This window comes from Muntiacus reevesi, chromosome 1 (assembly GCF_963930625.1).
Source record: "Muntiacus reevesi chromosome 1, mMunRee1.1, whole genome shotgun sequence".
NCBI classification, from domain to species: Eukaryota; Metazoa; Chordata; class Mammalia; order Artiodactyla; family Cervidae; genus Muntiacus; species Muntiacus reevesi.
In genome coordinates this window covers 221,817,594-221,834,443 of record NC_089249.1, presented here as the reverse complement: position 1 = coordinate 221,834,443, position 16,850 = coordinate 221,817,594, and the positions used below count along the sequence as shown (strand labels likewise).

At 60.2% G+C, this 16,850-nt stretch overlaps 1 protein-coding gene across 6 annotated transcripts; it reads right to left on the bottom strand.

Annotated features, from left to right (window-relative positions):
• Positions 1-2,029: 2,029 nt before the first annotated feature.
• CIRBP (cold inducible RNA binding protein) lies at positions 2,030-10,685 on the bottom strand. Of its 6 annotated transcripts, XM_065918481.1 has the most exons (13): positions 10,529-10,685; positions 9,332-9,440; positions 9,140-9,246; positions 8,908-9,046; positions 8,750-8,831; positions 8,600-8,667; positions 6,945-7,059; positions 6,204-6,337; positions 5,913-6,049; positions 5,153-5,336; positions 4,572-4,753; positions 3,187-3,303; positions 2,030-2,399 (listed from the first exon to the last, which is right to left on the bottom strand). In XM_065918481.1, the coding sequence occupies exons 2-12, from the start codon at positions 9,432-9,434 to the stop codon at positions 3,256-3,258; spliced, it is 1,299 nt and encodes a 432-aa protein (XP_065774553.1). In that variant the 5' UTR covers positions 9,435-9,440; positions 10,529-10,685; the 3' UTR covers positions 2,030-2,399; positions 3,187-3,255. The 6 variants fall into 6 exon arrangements, with proteins under 6 accessions (XP_065774553.1, XP_065774551.1, XP_065774552.1 ...); XM_065918479.1 differs by having other exon boundaries at positions 5,153-6,049; XM_065918480.1 differs by having other exon boundaries at positions 5,153-6,046.
• Positions 10,686-16,850: the final 6,165 nt, after the last annotated feature.

Below are 16,850 nucleotides of genomic sequence, written 5' to 3'. Positions count from 1 at the left end.
GGGCCGGGTAGCGGGCGGGGCTCCCCGTCCCACCCGAGGGGGGCGGAGGGGGGCGGGCAGGAGGCGCAGGGCTGCGGGGGCACGCGGTGTGTTCCCGGCTCAGGATGGCAGAGCGCGGGGTCTCTCCTGACCTCATTAGAGTAATTAATGTGCCTTTTGAAGCTGGAGAAATCGCTCAGAGCTGTGGGAAAGGGGCGCAGATCACAGGGGGGGCGGGCCGTGGACAGTGTCTGCGTGCCTGTTAAAAGCGTGTCCCAGTGAGTGAGGCACAGAGAGAGCCCGAGTGACAGAGAGGGACAGACGGAAACGGAGGGGGGCCGAGGGAGAGGCAGTGCAGATGGTGAGAGACACCAATAGGGAGGTAAGCAAGGCTTCAGAATTAAATAAAGACAGACACAAAAAAGCAGAGATGCGTGGAAAGACCCACAGGTGGAACAGATGGGGAAAGAGCAGGGGGGTTGGGTTGGGGGATGTCATCTCAGTGCCTTCCTGGGACTGTGGCCTCAGTTCCTCAATCTTCCCTGGGGACCTGCTGGCCACTCTGTACAAGGTTCTGCCAAAGAATGGTAGTGGGCAGTCAGGGAGGACCTCCTGGAGGTGGCAGCAGTGCATCAGAAGGGGAAGAGGAATTGTGAGCAGCCTTGGGGATGATGGGAGATATTGCCAACAGAGAAGGAAGTCAACTGGGGGCCAACGCAAAGGACCCTGGCTGAAGGTAGGGGGGACCAGCTGTGACAGAGATGGTGCTTCTTCAGGAATCCAGGCTCAGGCTGGGCGGGAAGGGTCAGCAGGTCTGAGGGAGACTGGCCAGAGGGGCTGACGAGGCTTGAGTGGGCAGCACGCTCAGACCACCCCATGGTGGACATGACAGCAAGGTGGAGCTGAGGTGTGAGAAACAGGGCCCCAGCCGAGCCTATTTCCCCACCTGTACAAAGTTTGGCTCAGGCCACACCTGGGACCATAGGCCAACAGGGTAGAGACTGTGCAGCACAAGGCTGCCACCTGGTGGCAGCTCCCTCTGATGACAGCTCCTTCTAACAACGTGGCCTCCATGCTTTCAGCCAGAGGCCTGAGGGTAACCTCAGGCTGGGCACAGAGCTACAGCCAGCCACACTGGTCCTGCTTTCCACAACCACATTTATAGGGTACAGGGGAGAACAGGCCAGAGCCAGACTCCGCCTAGAAACAAGGCCCACAGAGGAACTCATCAAGCCCATCACAAGGAATGGGAACCAAGGTACTCGGTGGGACTCAGGTGACCAGTATGGGCCTCAGACGGTCAAGATGGGGACTGAAACACCCCTGTGGGGTCAGGTGCCAGGATGAATCCCAGATTATGAGGATGGGGACTGAGGTACCCCTAAGGGGTTCAGGTGCCCAGAATGGGGGATCAGTTGCCCTGATGGGACTCAAGATGCCTGAAAGGGGTTTAAGTTCCAGATATGGGACTGAGGTGGTCAAGATGGGCACTGAGCTACACGCTGTGGAATTCAGGTGTCCCCGTGGGACTCGGGAGGCCAGAACAGAGGCCTGAGTGCCAGCACAGATTGCCTGGGATGGGGGATCAGGTTCACCAGTGATTTCACTGGAGGCTGAAAGGAGGGCAGGGTGGGCACGGGGAGCCTCGGCTGGTTCCAGACCTGGACGCTGCAGCCTGGGGCTCTGTGAGAAATGACTCTGGAGTAGTAGTGTGTGGTGTAGCAGAGGACACCACCTTTGAGGGGCCCTGGGCTGAAGTCGGCCTGGAAGGGAAGCCCTTAAGCAGTTTGGTGGACAAATAGGAGTTCTCCTTTACTAAGCCTAGAGGTAACTAGTGGCAGGATCTTCTTCCAGACAGGTGGGGGCAGGTCTCCCCCATCTCTATCCCTCTTTTGTGGGATTTCCCATGGGACCCTCTGAACAGCTAGGGATGATCCAGATGGTCACAGGTGGGAGAACTGAGGCTGACATAGACCCAGATCTGCTTGCCCCCTGCCCCACCCGTGAGCCAGGGCGCCGGGTCTGGCCCGCTGTGGAGCTGGGTACCAGCTACAAAAGCACTGCTGCCTTTATTGTCCCCGCCCCAGAGGAACGGTGCTCCCAGACAGGACACCCAGCCTGCCCGCCTTCCAGGCCTCAACCTGGGGTTGCTGCATTCCCACCAGTGAGGGCGACTGATATAAGTCACATCATGGCCAGGGGCCTCAGAGTCCTGTGTGGGGCTGCCGGTGCCCCTCTGGCTTCCACCTGGTAACCTGGGCAGTCCTGTCTGCGGGGAGGGCTGAGTTGGCTTCCAGTGGGCCGGGAGGGCCCCACACACACTCTCTGGTCCAGGCAGGGTGTTCCAAGCACTGGGAGGGCCCCTGCCTTTCATCCTTCCCCCAGGGCCACTGGAAATGCTGCCTTCCCGAACCAAACATCTGGAAAGGAGGAGTAGAAGGTGGTGAGAAATGGTGAGCCCACCCCGCTCTGCCCCCACCCAGCTGTGTTTGAGGCTGAGTGCTGAGCCCTCTAACATCCCAGCCCCTGCCCCCAGCCTGCAGGCCTTGCTGACACCCGACCTGGGGGGAAAGGCCGTAGGTGCCGTAGCCAGGAGATGCACACACCAGAGGGATTCGTGGACCATACCCACGCCTCCCTCTGGGGGTAGGAAGGGGGCCAGAAAGTCAGAGTCATCCTATGGTCTCCAAGCTTCTGGGCCTGAGCCTGCAACATGCTGGGGTTAAAGGGGCCATCAATCCCGCTCAGGCAGTCGCTGGCCCTGAGCCCAAAGCCCCTGGGTCACCTCAGTTGTCAACCCACTCTCTTCTCTGCTCTCCCTGTATCTGGGACACTCTTCCTAGGGCTGGGCGCTGGAGAGGCAGTCTCAGACCCATCCTGCAGCTTTGGTAGCACCTGGCAGGAATCCTCCATCTCTGACACTGATCTTGGCCTTCAGTGTCAGGCAAAGAGGAAGTGCTCACCTACTCCAACCATGCAGCTAGTTCCCATGTTAAAGAAATGGGAAACTGAAACTGTGAGACAGGGGCCTCAGATGAGGCCATGCAGCCCGTGACAGCAAAACAGTGCTCACTCCAGGCCCACCCTTGCTGCTGGGTGCTGACTATGCTGAGCACAGGCACAGGTGATCCACCTGACTCTCTTCCTGCTGATCCCACCCCCAATCCACCCAAGGAGCCCCTGAAAGTGTGTAGAGTGCTACCCTACCATCTCAGGTTCCTTGTCTCAAAGACTGTCTCCTCATCACTGTCCATCGAGGTCATCTCGGTGGGGTCCTCAGTGTTGGCCAGGAGCCCATATCTCCTCCTCTGTGGCTTTTTCAATCTGAAAGCAGGCCCAGGCTCACTCAGTGACTCTCTCACGACCTCTCCGTGAAGCTGCTGACCCCCTGTCCAGCTTCCCACCTTTCCCCATAATCCTCCTCTGCATGACTCCCAAAGCCTTGCAGTGTACCTTCCCGGCCTAACTGCACTTCTTCTCACAATGGTCACAACGATCATCAACTGCTCTTATATCAATAACAAAAGGTGGACATCGGCAACCCCCCCCCCCCCCAGCTAGGACCCTGTGGGGGGGTTTCCTCCCACTATACAGATAAGAAGACTGAGTCTCAGAGAAAGTATTAGGGTTTGCCAGAAACATCAAGTTGAGAGCTGTCTCAGACAGAAGCTCTGGCTCCGGACCACCACCAGGGAAACCGCGAGGTCTCTATGAGGCCTCTATGATGGATACACCGTGCAGTGACATGGAGACAAGTGTTGTGCACCCACAGCAGTGTTCGAGGAACAGAAAATGCCCGTTGAGAGCGCCTGAACATGGTCAGCTCTGTGGGACACAGGCTCTCTGGAGATCAACCCCAGAGAGGAAGCCAAATGCGGAGGTCAGGGGCCCGAGGAGGGGCCAAAGGGCCCGCACCAGGCACGGGGTATGCCTCGGGAAAAGCAAAGTGAAAGAAAGTGAAGTCGCTTCAGTTGTGTCCGACTCTTTGCGACCCCATGGACTGCAGCCTGCCAGGCTCCTCTGTCCAAGGGATCCTCCAGGCCAGAATACTGGAGTGGGTTGCCTTTCCCTTCTCCAGGGTATTTTCCCAACCCAGGGATCGAACCCAGGTCTCCCATATTGCAGGCGGGAAAAGCAAGAGGGTCCTCAACTTGGGGGAGCATGGGCAGAACCTAGACACCGATAATCATGTCCAGCCCTGGACTGAACAGGAGCAGCAAAGCGCCGGGGCAGGCTCCGGGCTGTGAGCATTAACTACAGGGAACGATGCGGCCAGCCCCGGGTCGCAGACGCAAATTGGAATGGTGGCCGCGACGCTCGTCGCCAGGCTGGCGGAGCCGCATAGTGTTCCGGAGACTCCCGGTGCCCTACGCAACCCACAACCTCTCGCCTCCGAGGCTCCCTCTGGAAAACTAGCAGCAGCAGCACCCAAACTTCAGAAAAATAACAGCGTATCACGTGACTTTCTTACCGCACCCACCCAACCATCCACGTGACGCTGGTGCACTGGGCTTCAGGCGCCTAAGCACGTGGGGCGCGAGGCGCGCGAGGATTGGCCGCGCCCGGGCGGCGGCGGCGTGCGCCTGACGCACCTGAATGCCCGGATGAGGAAGTAGAGCGCGGCCAGAATAATGAGGCCCGTGACCACGTAGAGAGAGCGCAGCAGTGGCGAGCCCGGCGAGTCCGGCGAGCCCGGCGGCCGCGGATGTGTGTTGTTGTGCGGTGCAGCCGGCTGGCTCCCGTTCGTCACGACGGGCGGCGGCGGCAACGTGGCCTGTGGTAACGGGGGCGTGTCCTCGGCTCCGCACAGCAGTGGCGGCAGCAAGAGCGCCGACAGCAGCAGGAGCCGCGGCGGCAGCAAGCGCGGCCCCATGGCCCGGCGGAAGCGCTTGTTGCGCCCCGCCCCTCTTTAGGCGCTGTCATTCAATGGCGCGAGGCAGTGTCAGCCAATGGGATTCAGGGGCGTGGCCTCGTAGCCGGAAATGCCTAGCCACTCCCCCGGCCGTTCACATCACTTCACCTGAGCTCATGTTTCCCCGAGTCCAGAGCCGGCTGACTCCTCGCTCAGCCTGCTCCCGAGGGCTCGAAGCCTCAGTCCTATCCCCCGACCGGAGCGTGAGCACCGCGGCCGCCCCGCACGCCACGTCAGGAGCGGGTTATTGGGAACACCTACCAGTGTCAGGGACTTTGATGCGGAGGCAGGTGCGACGGGATCCGGCAAGCCTCCCTCCCAGGTGGGCCCTGGGAACATTTGCGTCCCCACACAACTCGCCCTGGGCTACGGTGACAGCTGCGCGGTGGCACACTGGGCCTGATCCTCCCGTGGAGGAGACATCCAGGCCCCGAACCTGCACATCCTGCTTTTGGGGGCGGGGGAGACCAGAAGAGACCAAACACATCCCGTGGGAGAAACAGGGAGTTAAGCCAGTGACCTGGACCTCACAGGGCCACACCCTGCTCGGAGTTAATACAACCAGCCCAGAGCCCGAGGCAGTGGAACCACGGCTCAACCCTAATGTTCTGCACCCCAAGACTGGGGCAGAAAGCAAGCAATTGGGAGCAAGGCCACCAGCCCCGTGGGCTGCAAAGATGAAGATGCCCAGGGTCACTAACAAGACCTCAGCCTGGGCTCTGGGAGAGATGCCTGCCCCTGGGATGGGGGACCCAAGGGACCACCTCCTCCTCTGCTCAGGCTGGCCACACCCTCTCAGACCCTGAGAGAACAGTCCCAGGGGAACAGCCCAAGAAGGCAATGAGCTGTCAAGCTGGTCTTCCTGGTTTGATTCCAGCTCATGCCCAGAAGGAAGGCTGAAATAGGTTTTCTCCAGTGGACTCTCCACCACACCCCTTCCATCTGGACCACCCCTGCAGAATCGGTGTCCGCCCTCCACACCATGCCCCAAACGAGACTCAAGATTTGTGGGTGGACACACCATCCCTTTATTCACACGTGACTTCCATGCTTTCTTGTCACATCGAGGGTGAGGACCCACCGCCTTGCCAGCACCACAGGCCTGTCCTCCTGGAGCACCTTGAACCCTGTGCCCCAACCTTGCCAGTAAAACATCTGCTGAAAAGATAGGAGGGATTGGGGGGAGCACAAGGGCCACTCCAGCAGGAGGCGAAGACGCTGTCCCCAATGGATCACGCTGCCGGGAGGGGAGAACCCACTGCAAGGGCCTGGGCCAAAGGGCCACATGCCTCCCACCCCAGGAAGCACTTACAGGCGACGGGCTGCGAGGGCAGGCATCCGTGCCTCTGGCTCGATCCTGGGTAGAGTCCCTCCTGGGACAGGAACCCCAGGTCAACACTGTTCTCAGGCCACACTTCCTCCGGGTCACACTGACTTCCATTCAACCTGCCAAAGCAAACGAGTGTTAGCCCTTACCCCCTGGCAGAGCTGAGCTCCCCTCCCTGCTTCCCCCAGAACAATCCACAGCTCCTGGGAGGGTCTCAAGCTAGTCATCGGGGCCAACCTGAGGCCCCGCCATGGGCAGGCCTGAGCCTTTCAGACGGGTAAGGCTACCTTCCACTCTTAAGCAGAGCCAGCCACCCACTTGGGACGGAGCTGCTTAGAAAACGGCACAAGCTCTGGGAAAAATGTCATGGCAGCAGCAGACACCGTAGAGAACTAGTTAGGAGTGTGACTTAAAGAGGTCTGGAAAAGACAGTCAATTGATGAACAAAAAATTCCAAAAGGCAGGGCGTTTGGTGGTCTCCAATCCTACTAGCGGGTGGAACCTACCGGTGAAGCTCAACTGCCCAGGCTGCTCGCCTGGCTGCAGGTGGGGAAGGGCAAATGGCTGGGACCTGCCTTTGGTTCCACCTTGTTTTTAAAAAAAAAAAAAAAGGAAAAAAAAAAATAGAAAAGCAAAAAAGTCAAAGGAATATTCCCCGGGTAATATGGCTTTCCTTTCATATGAGCGCCCAAGAGAGGAGGAATGCGGACGAGCAAAAGGAGTTACCTCGGTGACAGGACTATCTCCACATATGAGCTAGCCCAGGGAGCGGCTTGCGTCTCAGAGGGTTCTGTTGGGCGCACAACACTTCTGTCCTCCAAGGGGCTGCAGCTTCCATAGGCTAGCAGAGAATGCTCAGAACTTGTAAAGCAACAGCAGAGCTAGCTAATGAGCCAGTCAGTCTGTGGTCACCCAGGGACACTGTCTGCATCCGCTCGCTCTCTGGCCTGATTCTAGATTAAGGGGCTCAGGGTCAGCGTTGGGCGCCCCCATGTCCACTGTCCCTGCTAGGCTGCCCGCCCATTGAGCCCTCCAGCTGCCACGGCCAGAAGAATCCCAGGGCTGCCCTGCAGTCCGAGAGCCCACTCCCGTCACCCACCTGCTCACCTAACTGGGTGGGGGCAGTCGGTGGTCACAGGGGCCCAGCCAGCATCACTGGCTCTACCTTCCTCCTCTAGCTCTGGGAGCTGCAGGCAGGATGGCAGCCCTAGTCCTCTAGCTGCCCGCTCTGCTCTACTCTGCCTGCTTCAAGCTGGCAGCAGGACGCGTGTGGTGCGATCAAAGGGAGATGCTCAGAGCGAGGTTCATTCAGACAGTCTTTTAATCAGCTTCGTGAAGCCAAAGAAAACGGCATACAAGGATTCCTCAACCACTTCAAATACAACAGTGATGGCATATGTGTATGACTTCCAGTAAAAAAGGACAATATAAACACACATTGTCAAGAACCTCTTGGGGACTGTGGGTCGCACAGGACAGGCGGGCAGCCCGGGCACCTCCACTGCCTCCTGCACGGTCTGACCACGCTACACTCAGAAATGTTACACCAAGTTGGAAAAAAGCCACAGCTTGCTCAGCTTCCGACAAAGAGAGCGGGTCCAGAGTTCGTTCAACCTCAAAAAAGAGCAACCTCACGGGGTTGATTGACCCCACTGAAAAGAAATGAAAACAGCAACACAACCAAAAACAAAAACAAAACCCTCACAACCCCCAGTTATTTTCTAAAAAATCTCTTGGCTAGTGGTAAAAAGGTTAAAAGTAAAACTGGAAGTGCTTTTCAAAACAATTTAAAAACCCTTAAAAACAGAATGCACTTCCTTAAAAAGCAAAGGGCAGCAGTGAGGCCATCTGGGGGTCAGAAGCAGTCAGGCTGTGTTTGACAAGATCAGAACCAACAAAACTACAGAAATGGGCACAAGGAGGCGTGGTCACTACACACTAACGATGCAGCGGCGCTCCCCAAATCCTTAAACACACAGCCATTGGAAGGACGATCTCGAGCAGGAAGGATTTTTACTCGTTGTGTGTAGCTGAGAACAAGAAGCAGGCACAGTGTAAAGGCGCGGAAGCAGATGGCAAGAGGCAGCAGTCCACGCCTGGCCCGGCCCTGGGGGCCCAGCCCTGCAGCCTCAGGAGCAACCAACCCCCCCACAGCCGAGGGTGGCGGTGGCCCACACGCACGGATGCTGCCTGCCCACTCTGCTCAGAGGCCCTGGATCTCCCTTTTCTCCTTGGTCAGTAGAAGTGGCTGCTGGCACCAAGACCTGAGAAGGCAGTCTTGTCCCTTACAGGGTCAGCAGAGTAACCAGCTCTGATCGAGACTGGCAGAGCGCACCGAGGCGCACTGAACTCCCACCACCAGCCCTTGGAGTGCCACTTACCATAACTGTCGTAGCTATCTCTGTAGGACCCGCCAGAGCTCCGGTCGTACCCGCCACCCTGACTCCGGCTGCAAGAAGGACAAAGATGGGCGTGGAGGGCACCTCGGGGTTTCCACCAGCCCCCACCCTCTGCAGGACCGCTGCCCCCACCTGCTGTAGTAGTCTCTGGAGCTTCCATAGCCCCCACTCCTGGACTCGAACCTGCTCCCCCCATAGCCTCGGTCCCCACCTCCTACAGAGGGCACAGAAGGAAAAGTGTCAGCTCCTGCAGCAATGCCCCCCACCTCATCCCCGCAGGTGGCACTCACCTCTGGAGAAACCACGGCCCCGGCCCCGGCCCCCGCGGAAGAAGCCCCGGCCTCCAGCAGAGCCACCTCGGTATCCACGGGATCGGTTATCAGATGACTTGCCTGCCTGGTCCACCCGGATCTGCCGCCCATCCACAGACTGGAGACCAAGAGTGAACACGGTAAGCCTCTACACCTCCCGCCCTAGGTCTGCAGCCCAGACCCTCCGGACCCCAAAGTGGCCACCCCTCACCTTCCCATTCATAGCCATCATGGCGTCCTTGGCATCGTCGATGTTTTCAAAGGTGACAAACCCAAAGCCCCTGGATCGCTGGGTCTCCCTGTCTTTCACGACCACCACTGTGCAGTAGAGAGGTCTGAGGTCAGGACCCCACCCTCCCTGCGCGCAGCCCTGCTCAGCCACCTCCTCTGGCACCAGTCTCACCTTCAGAGATCTGTCCGTACTTTGAGAAGACCTGCTCCAGTGACTGCTCATTGGTGTCAAAACTCAGCCCTCCGACGAAAAGCTTGCCCTCATCTGATGCCATGGTGGCCTGAGGAAAACACCATTGAAATACTCTCAGCTCCTGCAGGGGCTTCCAAACTCACCCCTCCCTATTTTACTTTATACAAGTAACATATGCTCATGGGGGAAACCGTGAGAAATTATTTAGCTGCCCTTTAACTGTCCCAAGCCCACACCCAGTACTTCATCTCAAACAAGCCCTTAATTCCTTTATCACTTCGGGCCCTTTGCCTCTACTCTGAGCGTGGGCCAAGTCTACCCCTCTCAGCCAATACTCGGAGCTCCGAGAGCTGGGTCCACACCACGGTTCTGCCGCGCTCGTCAGTGCTACTTGACCATGGGGCCCCCAACTCCAGCCTGGTGACACCCTCATAGGAGGTTTAACACTGGACCCTTAAGAGGGCATCGACCACCATTGCCATGGGCTGAGTGCACCTTGGCTTCCGCACTTTGCAAACAGCGGAGGACTAAGTTCTAACAGTCCTAACCAGACCATCATGGCAAAGTGCTTGGTCCACTTGATGGTACTGTGCAGGGAGTGGCGGGGGAGCTGGAGCGGGGGCGGGGGGCGTCTGCGCTGGGATGCCAACGCAGGGCGGGATTGTGGGGCGGTGCTTAGATTGACCCTTTATGGGACACAGGCTTCCGCTAAGGAGCCAGAAACAGGCTAGAAGGCGACCTGCAGCCGCGAAACTAGGACCCAAACTTAAGCCGTGGGTGGCAACGGGGCTGTGTTGCCCTCGCAGAACGCCAATAGGAAAGCGGGGAGGAGCCCTGGCCCGGCCACGCCCAGCATGCGCATGCGCCCCCGCGCGCGTCCTGCGCCACTCCATCCGGGCATTGGCGCTCCCGCCATTTCGATAGGCACTGTCTCGCGCTCGCGGCCGCCATTTTACGGAGATGTCACGCTCGCGGCAGGCCTGGCCCACAAGGACTGCCGTCCGGCCACGGCTCTACCCGGTCTACGCTGCCCCTCGCCGTTGGCGGGGCGGACTCCACCCCGTGCCCGCCCTGGCACCGCCCCCGCCCAAGGGCGTGCCGCCACCGCCCCGCCCAGCTAGCCGCAGGCCGCCCGCCGCCCCGGGCCCGTGGAGCCGGTGCCACCAGGACCCTCACCACTGAGTTGGGCAGGTCCCTGGCGCAGGCGGGAAGACAGGACAGCAAAACGACCCGAGCCTCCTAACGCGCGAGTGAGGAGGGGGGCGCTGTGCGCCTGGCCTTATATAGTTCGCCGCCAGGCCCCGCCCCTGAGCTATCCTCCCCGCGCTGCGCCGGCCAATCCCAGGCCCTGGAGATCGTGTCTGTGCCTCATATTCATGAGCTGGGGGGCCGGGCCTGTAGCGGTCCCGCCCCCTCCCGCGCGTGGGCGCTGGGCACAGGGACGCGCGGGGTCCGCAGTCCCCAGCCAGTGAGTGGGGGGCGGGGCAGGTTCGCGGCGGGGCGGAGCGGACCTACTTCCGCATGCCCGCCCCCTGGCCTGTGGCGGAGAACAAAGGGGCTCTGGCGGATGTTGCCAGAGCATCTCCTGGGAACCTTTTGGGGGTGCCTGAAACCCCCAGTTTTGCGGTGCTCCAGCAATTACCGACCAACTACTTAGGTACCCAGAACCACCCGAGATACAGTTCTCAGACACCCCACCTTCATCTGAACCCCGGCATCAGTCCTTATAAATTTGCCAACCTAACGGACAACCCAGAACTCCTAGAACCTCAACTCTCCTGAATACGCCACTTCATGTGGTCAGCCCCAAAGCCCGCCCAAACCCTAACACTGAGACAACTCCATTTATGTGGACCCCAGTATTCTCCACGATCCGAATTCTTCCTGCTTCCCAACTTTGTTTCCTTACAAATTCCAGACTGCATCCACACCTAATTCCCACCTCAATCCTGACTTCACCAGGTCTGGTAGGTGGCACCCACACCCCACAGTCAGCCGGCCAGACATTTTTGTGCATCCCAGGCTCTAGATTGCAGACTGACCTTGACTTGGGCTCTCAAACCCACAGAGCTGGACTCTGTGCCCAGCCCTGGAGTCTCCATTGCACCCCAACATTCAGCTCAGCCCCCTCCCATCTCCTCAAAGCACACTGTTTTGCACACCTAGAACCCACTCACTGCCCATGCCAGGGGCGTGCCACTTGGCTCCTCCCCATGAAACTTTTTCCTGTCTGGGGGTCCCAACACCTCTGCTATTGCAGAGATATTCACCCCCAAGGCTGTTCCCGGTTTCTCCTCTTGTCACCCCTTTCCCCCTGCCCAGGCCTTGGCTCATACTACCTTCTGTGGCCCTGAACCCTTCCATGGGGTGCAAGAAGCTAGTGCAGACCTCTGCCTCCCCAGACCAGAGGTCCAAGATAATGGTCCTGCTCCAGACGGTCTTCAAAGGCAGACATTCTGCTAAAAGTTAGAGAGATTTGAGGGACTTCCCTGCTGGTCCAGTGGTTAGGACTCCCCACTTCTTATGCAAGGGTGCAGGTTCAATCCCTGGTCTGAGAACTAGGATCCCATATGTCCCAAATTGAGGTTTAGAAAAAGAAAAATTAAGAGGGAATCCGAGAAGAAAGACCTCACACACATACCAGGCAAGCTCCAGGCCTCCCCAAGCCCCACACTCGATCCCACACTCGGGTGGGTCTAGCTGACACAGTAGGCACGGGAGTATGGACACTGTCTCCTGTGACAAGGTCGCTGGGACCCCTCCCAGTTTCAGGCAGTAGTTCATGACTCCTGGCAGCCATCTCTCTGCACCTCGTCCCCCACACCACAGCCCCCACCATACAACTCTGTCAGCAGCAGCAGAAGCTGCTGCGTCAGCCACTCACGCAGGGCGGTTATTAAAAGGAGCAGAGGGACTCATCGCTCAGCTCCCCCTCCCGCGGCGCCCATGGTGGAGCCCCAGGGCCGGGCATGCCCAGCCGGAGTGTAATCCCCCCCTCCACCGGCGTTCTGATCTGCTCCCCCAGCAAAGTCAGGTCGGTGGCTCCTGGCCCCAGCCCAGGCGACGGGGGCCCCGGAGTCATAGGGGACCCTCAGCCCCCGCCCCCACTGTTCTGTGGTTCCTAATCTGCCTTCTCCTAGTTTTATGAAGTACCTTGGTTCATTCATTTTTCCACGAGCAGTTATTCAGCGTGTACTTACTACGAGGCTGTTGCTTGGTACAGGGCTGAGTAAGTAAGTACCCACGACTGTCCTGGGTTCCCATCGCAGTGTGGACCTATACCTGTGGATACCTGTCCTCAGGTGAGCCTGCCCCGGGCACAGTGTGGGAAGTGTGTGCTTGCGTCTCAGGTGTGGTACCTGTATCCGTACCTGGCTGCCGGCGTGTCCCTGTGACTCAGTGTGTAACAAGGACTGTTTGTCCCCGTGAGCGGCGGGGTGGGGGAGGGTGGTCGCAAGGGGCTGAAACCACCTTGCTCCCTGCCTCGGCCCTGCTCCACGTTCTCCCCGAGGACACAAGGGGGCGCTGCGGCCTCGTTGTCAGCCTGGCCAGGGGCTCCCGGACCCGCCTCGCGGTCCAGTCGACTGCCACGAGCATTGGCGTGGGAGGGGTTTCCCGTCCCGCCCTTAGGCCCCCCCCACCCCACTCCTCCGCCTGAGCGCTTGGGGTGGTCGGGGAGAGGGGGCTTAAAATAGCCTTGGGCGGGGGCGAAGCTGCTATTCGCGGCCGGCCGCGATGCGCGGCTTGCCGCCTGCCCGGCTGGACGCGGATTAGCCCGAAGGTCTACTTCTGCGCATTCACAAGACGCCCCTCCACAGGCGCCCGCCCGAAGACCACCCCACTTCCTCGGGGCAGGACACCTCACCCACTCGCGTTGCCACGGAGACGGGGGTGTGGCCGTTGCGCTCCCGCACCGAACCCCCAGGCCTCCCCACTGGGCCCGGCCCGCCGGACGCCGGGTCCTCCCCCGACCCCGGCTAATGACCGGGCGGGAGGCGGTAATGAGCGTCTGGGCTCGGGTCGGGCGTGGCCGGGATGAAAGGCGCGTGGAGGGGGAGAGACCCCGGGGCCGCGTAATTACCGCCCCCTCCCGGCCGACCAGGCGAGGGCCGGGCCGGTGCACCTGGCGGCCGCTCGGCGGGGGCGCGGAAGTGGGACGGTCCGGGCAGAAACTCCAGCCCGCCAGCCTGGCCCAGATCCCCGGGGCCCAGAGCCAGGGAGGGAGAAGTGGGGACTGGATGTATGTGTATGTTGCCAGGTGTGGTGCACATATGTGCCTCTGGGCAGGGGACCCGTGGGTGCAGAGATGGAGAAACAGGATCTGAGGACCATGCCTGTGTGAGCATGAAAGTGGTGCTGTGTGCACGTGCACATGGTGTGGAAGTGTGTCCACAGAACTCACGTGTATGTGTATGTGCAAAGTGGCATGGAGGTGTGCGCATGCGTGTGCACACATGGAAACATGTTTGCATGGTCATTTTCTATGTGCAAGAACAGAGGGGTTGTGCATAGACCCCAAAATATGTGCAAAACCAGGATGTGGAATCAGCCCAGAAGGGCTGGGTGTGCGTGACTCAGGGGACCAGAACTCCCAGATCATATGTGCCTATGGCTGGTGGCATGTTGTGACTCATGACCCTGGGGTGGGCACATGCCTTGTGCTGTGTCAGCAGCAACCAGGGCCTCTAGGGCAGAGGAGGGTGACAGGAAGGAGGCCAGAAGCCCAGAAGAGGTTAACTGCCCCCCATTTCCCACCTGCATGCGTAGGGGGCACATGTGAGATCCCTAGGAAGCCCAGGTGGCTGCCCACGGTGCGTACAGAAGAGTTAGCTGACTGCAGCCTGGCTTCTGCTTCCCTCCTGTTCCTAGGAGGGGGCTTCCTGGTGGAGGGGGTCATGGCGGGCACCTGGGTGGAGCTCCCTGTGACTCATGGCCCAGGAATGTGATGGCTGTCTCTCTTCTGCTCCTGCCCGGGTCCCTCATCTCAGGAATACAATGGTCAGGCAGCTCCTGGACCATGCTAGTGACTGCAACCCCCACCAACTGCAGGCGGACTGTGAAGGGACCCAGGGGACACCTGGAGGCCGACACCAATACATGCATTCACGCATGAGACATATCAAGTGTGTGTGAAATGCAGGCCCAGTGCAGCCACTGCATGCTCATGGAAACCCCAAAGCTTCTCTGGGTAGGGGTGCTGGGGAGGCAATACCTCCTGGGTTTCTGAGACTGGGGCAGGGCTGTGTGGTCCACAGCCCCACTGCAGAGGCAGGAGGAGCTGTCCCACTGAAGCCCAGTCGACTCCCTTGACCTTGGCCCTATATACAGGCTCACTGCAGATACATGGAGGGGCCAAAGGACCCCTGACTGGGGCTGTAGTTTCCATGGCAACATTGGGAGTGGCAACCATGGAGAGAGCCCGCCCTCCTGGGGCAGCTGCCAAGGGCTCAGGAAAGACACCTCTGTGACCTGTGTGTCCAGGCAGATGTACATAGCAGCCTCCACATCCCTGCCCCCACACCCAAGCTGGCAGACACAGGTACCTACAGGACTTGTCCTGCCCGCTGCCCATCCCCGTCCCTCCTTCAAGGGTCAGGGACTGCCTGGGTGCCCAGCTGTGAGGGCAGGCAGTGTCTGGGCTTCTGTTTGAGCCTGGGGTGCCGCAGCTGAGAATGGGTGCAACAGCAACACTTCCCTGGGTCAGCAAGGGTCATAGCGAGGCAACCAGGGCTCACCCTGGAGTGGCTCCTAGGGCCGTTTTTCTCTTCTTCCTCTGGGTCTTTAGGCCGCTCAGGGGATGGTCCGCCGTGCAGGAGGAAGCCCCACTTTTTCTGACGGTGCACCTACGCTCCTGCACCTGCCCACCCCAGTGGCCGCTTTGCTTGGCTGGGCCTGCAGGAGGAAGGGTGCGTAGGCAGTGTCTGTGGCTGGGGCGCCCCGGGTTTGGGTGCCGCCTCCGCTGAGCAGCGTCTCTGAGGGTCTGAGTTTGGGCTGCCTGATGTGACCTTCAATGCTGTGGTTTTTGTCAGGGAGGTCTTGGCCCTGGGTGAGAGCAGGTTCTGAGGGTCACACAGTTGACTGAGGTTGTGGTACCCTTAAGTGTAGGTTGGGGTAGGTTTGGGACTGTGGGGGGCGTTGCATATGGGGGTCCCTGTGCTGCAGGCGAGATAAGCCTCTCCCGTGGACTGCAGAGCGGGTGCAGCGCGCGTGTGGGACGGGGAGGCGGGTTGGTCTGGGTCTGGTGGCAGTAAGGGGCCCTGCGTGAGCGTTCGGGGTTGGGTTGATTCTCCGAGAGGCCCGTGGGGAGGGTTCGGGGTGTGGGCCGTGCACAGGGCAGATGTAGCCAGCCGTCTCCGGCCGGCTCAGCCTGCGGGCGCGCGACCTCCTTCTCCCGACCTCGTGGGGCCGGCCCAGCCGACATTCCAGAGGAGTTAGGGGGTGCCCTCTCCAGCCCCCGCCGGCTCCCGACCTCTCTGACTCCAGCTCAAGCCTTCCCGCAGCATCTCGGGAACCCACCACTGCAGCAGCTGGCTCCAGGGAGGGGCGGCGAGGCGGGGGCGGAGGCTGGAATGTACGCCGGGGTTGAGGGAGGGGGCCCCCAAGAGGGGGCGGAAGCGGGGGAGAGGTAGGGAGGAGGAGTCGGTGAGGCCGAGAATGGACGAAAATAGAGGGAGACCGCCGAGAGAGATGGAGACTCCGACAGAAACACAGACAGACCCAGAAACCAAGAAAGGCGGAAAGAAAGGGAAACAAGAAGACACAGGAAAGGAGAACTCAAAGGGAGGAGGGGGAAGGGCACACGTGGGTGAGGGGAACCGAGGCAGCAGGGCAGGGCTGGGAGAGGCTCCCGTCGGGAAAGGGCCCCAGGTGACAGCGGCCCCGCCCCCACCTGCGAGCTGGGCGGCTCACCTGTCCCGAGTGACACCGGAGGCTCCTTGTCCTCTGCCCGGCCCGGTGGGGGCGGCCGTGGGTGGGGCTGGAGGGGAGACTCCTGAATTGAGCCCTAGCACCCTTGGCTGTAGCTTGACAACTCCCATTCCCAAGGCGTCTGGAGAGGAGGGCGTTCCCGCCAGGCCTGGGCGAGGGTGGCTGTGCTGGGGCACACGCCCGGTGCTGGGGGTGCTGGCGCGCCCCAGCAGGGCACCACTCACCCTCACCTCCCCAGGGACCTGGCTTCTCTCAGCGTTCCTCCCAAGTCACCCCAATGCCGCGTCCTTTGGCATTTCAAAACCGTGCAGCTAGCCCCAATTACCCATTTGGCCGCCCCGCAGGGGACTCGGGCCTTGTCGGGCCTTGAACAAAAAGACGTGACCCCAGTGACCTTCTCTTTCCCGCCCACAGCTGCCTCATCACCCCAGAAGCACGGCCCATCTGTGAGCCAGCACCTGGATCCAGGCCTCTGGACTCCACACCTTGGCAGCCACACCTGTCCACACCTCCAGTGCCAACCCCCATCTAAGTGTTGGGGCTCTCTGTCAGCCCCAGCTAGCCCCAGGGG

Excerpts from the sequence above, each read along its gene's own strand:
- CIRBP (XM_065918479.1), bottom strand. The coding sequence starts at position 9,434 with ATGGCATCAGATGAGGGCAAGCTTTTCGTCGGAGGGCTGAGTTTTGAC. Across the intron at positions 9,247-9,331 it reads GTACGGACAGATCTCTGAAG|TGGTGGTCGTGAAAGACAGG; the intron begins GTGAGACTGGTG and ends TCTACTGCACAG. Across the intron at positions 6,338-6,944 it reads GAGATAGTCCTGTCACCGAG|GTTGAATGGAAGTCAGTGTG; the intron begins GTAACTCCTTTT and ends TTGCTTTGGCAG.